Here is a 6,950-nt window from a genome sequence, read left to right as displayed (position 1 = left end):
AACATGTTCCAATGTATCCCCAAATGTGAATGAGTTGCATCTATGCAGGGGTAACTTCAAGTTCATAACCACGTTATGCCTTGAAAAGTCAGTGGTCTCCCCATGAGATTGGAAGAAGTAGCAGCCGTGGTTGAAATGACAATATCTCTTATCCCTAAGTTCTCTAACTTGTAGAATAAGGATTCGATATTTTCTTGACAGAGAATGGATAGTAGAATAGTAAATGGTGATGACAAGCTTAGTAGCGAACCTTATGTATCTTTCACTGAGCAGCCATGTGAACGTGTTGCATACTCAGGCCTGTGCATACTTGATGGAGTCTGGTGTGATAGGGGGGAAAGCGATGCGGGATCACCTATATGAAGCAAGGGGATATTCAAACATGTGTTTATATATTCAAACCTCGGAGATATTTCATCTTTTAATGACGAACGCGCGTAAGAGTACCATGTAGACTCTGCACCAAGGAAAAATCGGAGGTCAACCGTAAACGAGTGACTAATTACTGTTACCAACTTACCATAAAAGATAAAAAAAAATTACCATAAAAGATAAAAAAAATAATCTATAAATGGTCACCGAACCAAATGTAATGTTCACTCCTACTTCCAAGTACTTCTGTGAAAAAGAAGAAAAAGTTGGCTGAGGAAACAAATATTTTTCGATGGAAGCGAAAGGATTTTTCGCCATTTTCTTGGCTCTTGTGTCCATAACAGGTTTAGTTTTAATGCTTGTCTTATCTCTTGTTTGTTTTTTCCTTTATCTTTTTGGTTTTCAGCATACCATTCCATGAATTAACAACTGTAATGGTTATAAAACTGACAGACAAAATTGTTGGTACTTGTGCTGCAGGTGCATTTTCGGCTACATTTACCGTTAAAAACAATTGTCCATACACAGTATGGCCAGGCACATTGACTGGGAGTGGTGGATCCCAATTGTCTAAAACCGGGTTTGAACTTGCATCCGGGGCATCATCATCGGTAGATGCTCCAGCGGGATGGTCAGGCCGATTTTGGGCAAGAACCGGGTGTTCCACTGGTTCCTCCGGAAGGCTCACCTGTGCCACTGCAGATTGTGCTTCGGGTGCAGCTGAATGCAATGGTGCTGGAGCTATTCCACCAGCAACCCTACTTGAATTCACTCTAAACGGTGACGGTGGTAAAGATTTTTATGATGTTAGCAATGTTGATGGTTTCAACTTGCCAGCCTCTATCACTCCAAAAGGTGGTTGTAGTTCGACTGAGTGCCGAAGTAATATAAACTCTGTTTGCCCACCAGAATTAAGCGTTAAGGATGCTGGTGGCAGTGTAGTTGCTTGTAAGAGTGCTTGCTTAGCATTACAACAACCTCAATATTGTTGTACCGGTTCCTTCAATACTGCTGAGACTTGTCCTCCAACGAATTATTCAAAGATCTTTAAAGATGCTTGTCCTCAAGCTTATAGTTACGCATATGATGATAGAAGTAGCACATTTACTTGTGCCGCTGGTGGTAATTACGACATTACATTCTGCCCCTGAATAGAAATCTAAGGTGGTTTGTTCTACTCTACATGGATGAATAAATAAGAGAAGACTTGTTTGTTAAAGGCAAGTCTTTTCATCTCTTATCAACCTATGTTTTAGTTTTTGTTTATTAATGGGTCATTAGATCCTTGACCGCGTGTATTTTTAAATAAATGTAATGGTATCGTTACCCATTACAAGAATCCATTACAAAGTGGATACTATGGCCTTGTTCGGTAAAATTTATGATTATAGATAATCATAAATTGATAAATAATTTTGATATAATGATTTATAATAAATTTTTGGTAAATTTTAAGATATTTCTCCTTTGTCTACAATTGGAAAAAATAATAATACATCAGACACAGCTTTTGGTTGGTAGCAAGGTTTGAAAAACAGGTCACGACTCAGGTCACGGCCACTGAGCGTGACCGTTATAACGCGTTTTGACGGGTGTGGGCACGTTTCAGGCAAAAATCGCGTTATTTAGGTAAAAAACGCGTTTTTTATACGTTATTCTAAAATAACAGGCGTTATAACGGTTAAACAGAAAATGAAAAAGAATTATGGTTTGAAATTCCTATCTAACAGTTACAACGTGCGTGAAAACAGTTACAACGGGTCTAATAACGTTGTTATAACGTTTTCTATATATTATTATTTTATTTTAAAAATATTAATTGTAATTTTTTAATCTTTATTTTAACAAAACTAGTGACAAAACCCCTAGGTGAACAAACTAGTAATAAGAAAAAACCGGTCATATTATTTTTAACAAATAAAAACCGTTTCAAACAAAACTGGGACAAAAACCCCAATTCAAATAAAAATTTTAAAATTTAGTTTTTCTTAATTTTATAATCTCAATCCTACCCTTTAGCGTATATATCCTTATCGATCCTTCTTCTCCTCTCGTTTAATAGTTTCATTTCTTTTTTCTTCCCCCCTACCACCACCAGAAACTCCTCCGATCGCGGCACCACCACTAAGCCATTGTCACTTCCAGATCTGCCACGATCACCTCTACCTCTTCCTGTCCTCCCTCGCCAACACTTCTGTTTCTTTTTTTCCTACTACGATTTCAGATCGCCACCAGCATCATCTCCGCCGCCACCAAACCACATCTGACATCAACAACACCTCCATCTCTTCCTTCCCCGCCATCATCACTGGAAGCACCTCATCTTTCTACTCTGAAAGCAACACCAATATTCGCGGATATACACAGAAGAACTTCAATTATTCCGTTGATTATAAAAACAAAATTCGGAATTAGGTTTCTTTTTTTTGAAATGGTCAGAGAGCTTTAGGTTTGATTAATAATGGTGAATTTGATGATGATGATGATGATGATGATGGTGAAGATGATGATGAAAGTGAGGTGGATATTGGTGGGGATTCGTTGAATCAGTTTGGTGATGATGAAATTATTCAGGTAATTTTGGGTTTTATTAGATCTTTGCTTATCGAAATTTAGTTCAATTTTAAGAAAATTTTAATGTTGAATTGTGAGTTTTTGTTTATTTTTTTTCTTTTTAATTGCAAAATCTATGAGTATAAATTGATGAATTGAAGGTTTGATGTTGAAATAATTTGGGGGAAATTGAAAATAGACCGTCCTTAGAATTATAATTCAAGGATACTAGTCAATATAAGTGAATTGCGGAGATTAACATCTCCAATGATACCTGGTGGTGCTGGAAATTGGCCTAATATATGAAATGTAATCAGTTTCTTATTAATTTTTACTTTGAAAAATGAATTGAATTTAAATTGATTTTTTGTAGGTAAAAAAAATGAATTTTTGTACAAGAAAAAGTGGTTTGTTGTAAATGTTATTGTTGATGAACTCATTGTTCCTGAAAATATTAACTCGACGATAAAATGGTTGTTTTTGGCTTGTCAAGGTGATGTGAAAGGTGTCGAGGAATTGTTGAAGGAAGGGACGGATGTGAATAGTATTGATTTGGATGGAAGGACTGCGCTACATATTGTTGCTTGTGACGGGCATGTGGATGTTGTTAAGATGTTGTTGAGTCAGAAAGCCAATATCGATGCTTGTGATCGGTGGGGGAGTATGGTTAGTTTTCGCCATGCTTCTTATTGCATTTGTGGAATTTTCATCCTATAGTTGTGTGCTTATGTTTGTGAATTTGGATAATTTGTGAATTGTGTTGAAAATCCCTGCAACAGATTTTTTTAGAAGCGCAGTTGAAACCACGGTTAATTGAATGTTTTACGGCATGATTAGGCTTTTACGATTAATTAATTTTGTAGAGTTGTGGTGCATAATGCTTAGGAAGAAGATATTATGCCCATCAAACAAAAAAATACCATGAATGAACAAAGGTAGGAGAAACTGGATCATGTGTTGTGGGTGTAAAATGCCTTAGAATAAGTGTCATGCTTTAAGATTTCAATTTGGATGCAATTAAGTTTATGTTGGGATTTTGGACTTCGTGGTTTGTATAGCGGTGGTTTTCATCGTTTTCTGCGTGGTTAAACTGGGATTTACTTGACAAAGATGATGTTACCAGTTTTTAATTCTACCTGTGGGACAATAAATGTCTTGTGCTGGCGAAGTATGTGCAGTGGTCATGTGAGCATGTACTCTGATGCCCTACCCTGGCATCCTTACATGTCTTGTTTTGGCCCTACCCTGCAACTGAACTGAAAGTAGGATTGCAACTTTGGGCACTAAACCCCAATTGTAGATTTAACTGAAATGGTTAATAGTCTCAGATGATGCTATGTTCTGATCGACAACTTGGTAAATTCATCTCACCAAACCAGTCATAAATACTCCCTGATGGAGCTTCACAGACCGGGGTCTTATTTTTTCTTTGTATGCAAGTTTATTGACCGAACCCTGGCACAATGAATCCTGACATTTCATATTTTTTTTAATGAAGTGATGCCTGCTATAGTCAGACTCATGAAAGATAAAGCAACATTAGTTACCCTAACATATTTTCCTGATTCGAACAGTAGTACTCGGGTTGTCGCCATCTGTCGTACTGCTTTCTTAAGCATATATTAGTATTTGGGTAGCGCCACTGTCGTATAATTCCCATAACCGCATAGGTGTTCATTTTTATTTGATGTCTTTATCATCTTTTGATTAGTTTTTCAATGGACATGGCATGCCATGTCAATCATGACATTTCAATGACGTTTTTTTATTAATGGACATGTATATACCTCCAGTAATTTTTTTCTTGTAGTTGAAGCATTTTGCACGAAACCAATTATGGTTTCATGTTATTTATGAAACTCCAGATTTTGATTTCTCCATAAAAGTTACGGTGGTGACAGATTTCATCTTATTTGTTTTTTTTTTTTATGATGAAACCAAATTTGGTTTCACCTGATTTTTTTGCTAGTTTATTCGGCCTGACTTGGAAGTCGGCGTGTTTGGTTTCATCACTGAAATTTATAGGTAAACGACAATATGCGAAAAAATGATGAAACCAATTTCGGTTTTCACTCTATTTTTGGTGAAACCAATTTTGGTTTCATCATTTTTCTGTTTGGTTTCATTTCATCATTTTTTTCTTATTTTCTGAATATGATCAATGAAATTCATTTTTTGTGGCGGCGTCTGGTTGGTGGTGTTGCTCGGCGACGATGGTGGTCATCGTGGCGGTGGTGGTTAGCATTAACGATGGGAGCGCGGGTGGTGGTGACGTGGTGGTTACGGCGGTGGTGGTGTGCGGCGTCGGCGGTGGTATTGCTTTGAAGCGCATAAACCAATTATGGTTTCATCTTATTTATGATGAACCAAATCGGTTTCATCGTATTCAAACAATGTATTTCTATCCATGAAATGTATACTACCTCTAATACCTCTTAAAATTTCTTGCATGCAGGTGATTTCTCAACGAAACCAATGAAACCAAATCGGTTTCATCGTATTTACTGATGAAACCAAAATCGGTTTCATCTTATTTATGATGAAACCAAAATCGTTTCATCGTATTTTGGGAGGTGATGGTGGTGGGTGGCGGTCGTGGTGCTGGTTTTTTGGGGCGGTGGTCGCGGTGGTGGTGCTGGATGGTAGGGTGGCTGGTATTGGTTGTGAAATTACGTATATCGGTGGTGGTGGTGGTGGTCGGAGGTGGTGGCGGTGGTGCGACAATGTGGTGCTGGATGGTAGGGTGGCTGGCAGTGGTGGTGCAAATTCCAGTATCGGTGGCGGGGCGGCGGAGCGGTGGTGGTCGGTGGCGCGGTGGTGGTCGGTGGCAGAGGTGGTGGTAGTGGTGGCGCGGTGATGGGCGGCGGCGGAGCGGCGTGGTCGGTGGCGGCAGTAGTGGTCAGTGACGGCGGCGGAGGTGGTGGTCGGAGGTGGCGGCGGTGGTCGGTGGCGGCGGTGGCGGAAGGTGGCGTTGGCGGTGGTCGGAGGTGGTCGGAAGTGGTGGCGGTGGTTATCGGTGGCGGCGGTGCTTATTGGTGGTTGTTTATTTCTTGTTGGGGGTGACAATATAATAAGAATTAAAGTGTGGTTGATTTTTGTTTTTGTTGGGGTGATTTAAACTAGAAGGGTAATATAGACAGTTTATATTAAATAGGGTTTTTGTGAACAATTTGTTTTGTTGGAGTTTTTGTATATGGATAGTGACACCTTTGGGGTTATAACTCGCGGACCGTTATTTTAAATATAAAGAATTGTAAGAAAATATTTTTATATTCTTTTTTATTAAAAAACGGTTATAACTGACGTGAAAACGGGAAAAATGGTCTAAAAAACTTACGTTAAAATGTTATTTAGATGGAAAAACGTAAAATTCAATTTTAGAAAAACGGTTATAACGTGTGTGAAAACGGAAAAACAGTCCTAAAAAACTGCCGTTATTTCCTATTTATCGGCATTATATAGGCACGGGGGTTCGGGGACCCTCACGGCCACGGTATATGGGTGTGACCGTTTTAACGGGTGCTTTTCTGGAGAAAAAAAACGAGTGTTTTTCAAAACTTGGTTGGTAGCCTAGCAACAAGCTGCAGCAACACCTAATCTATGAAAATTAAAACTACCAAAACCACTACTAGCGTCATTTACTAACAAGATAATTCTTCAGGCGTTTGAAAAAACACAAAGTGTCGTCACCAAGCTCCTCTAGAGTGGAGAAGGCTAAAACACTCAGACCATAACCCAAAGAAGTACACTTGTCCAAATATTTAGTGCGCTTTTTGGACACTGCATTAGAAATAGCCTTCCCTGAGACAAAATAGCAAACACCATTTCTAGTGAAGGGCGAGACGCCAGTGACATTTTAAAAATAAATTTTTTCAAACATTTTTTCCAAATAATTGATTATCTTGGAATGATGATCTCAAAAAGGAGAGGAAAGAATAATGATCTAGAATATTTTTTAGTCCTATGTTGTTTTTTTGTCTCTCTCTTGATAGTTTAGCGAAAATAAGAAGAAAAAATTCAATTTG

General features: G+C 38.4%; 1 protein-coding gene across 1 annotated transcript; it reads left to right on the top strand.

Moving 5' to 3' along the window:
- Positions 1 to 604: 604 nt before the first annotated feature.
- LOC113313628 (thaumatin-like protein 1) lies at positions 605 to 1,810 on the top strand. The gene is made up of 2 exons (XM_026562421.1): positions 605 to 716; positions 853 to 1,810. The coding sequence occupies exons 1-2, from the start codon at positions 665 to 667 to the stop codon at positions 1,521 to 1,523; spliced, it is 723 nt and encodes a 240-aa protein (XP_026418206.1). The 5' UTR covers positions 605 to 664; the 3' UTR covers positions 1,524 to 1,810.
- The last annotated feature ends 5,140 nt before the right edge of the window (positions 1,811 to 6,950 follow it).

The sequence above is a fragment of the Papaver somniferum genome, chromosome 9, assembly GCF_003573695.1.
Source record: "Papaver somniferum cultivar HN1 chromosome 9, ASM357369v1, whole genome shotgun sequence".
Taxonomy (NCBI): domain Eukaryota; kingdom Viridiplantae; phylum Streptophyta; class Magnoliopsida; order Ranunculales; family Papaveraceae; genus Papaver; species Papaver somniferum.
This window is presented reverse-complemented; position numbering and strand designations above follow the sequence as displayed.

Excerpts from the sequence above, each read along its gene's own strand:
- LOC113313628 (XM_026562421.1), top strand. The coding sequence starts at position 665 with ATGGAAGCGAAAGGATTTTTCGCCATTTTCTTGGCTCTTGTGTCCATA. Across the intron at positions 717-852 it reads GGCTCTTGTGTCCATAACAG|GTGCATTTTCGGCTACATTT; the intron begins GTTTAGTTTTAA and ends CTTGTGCTGCAG.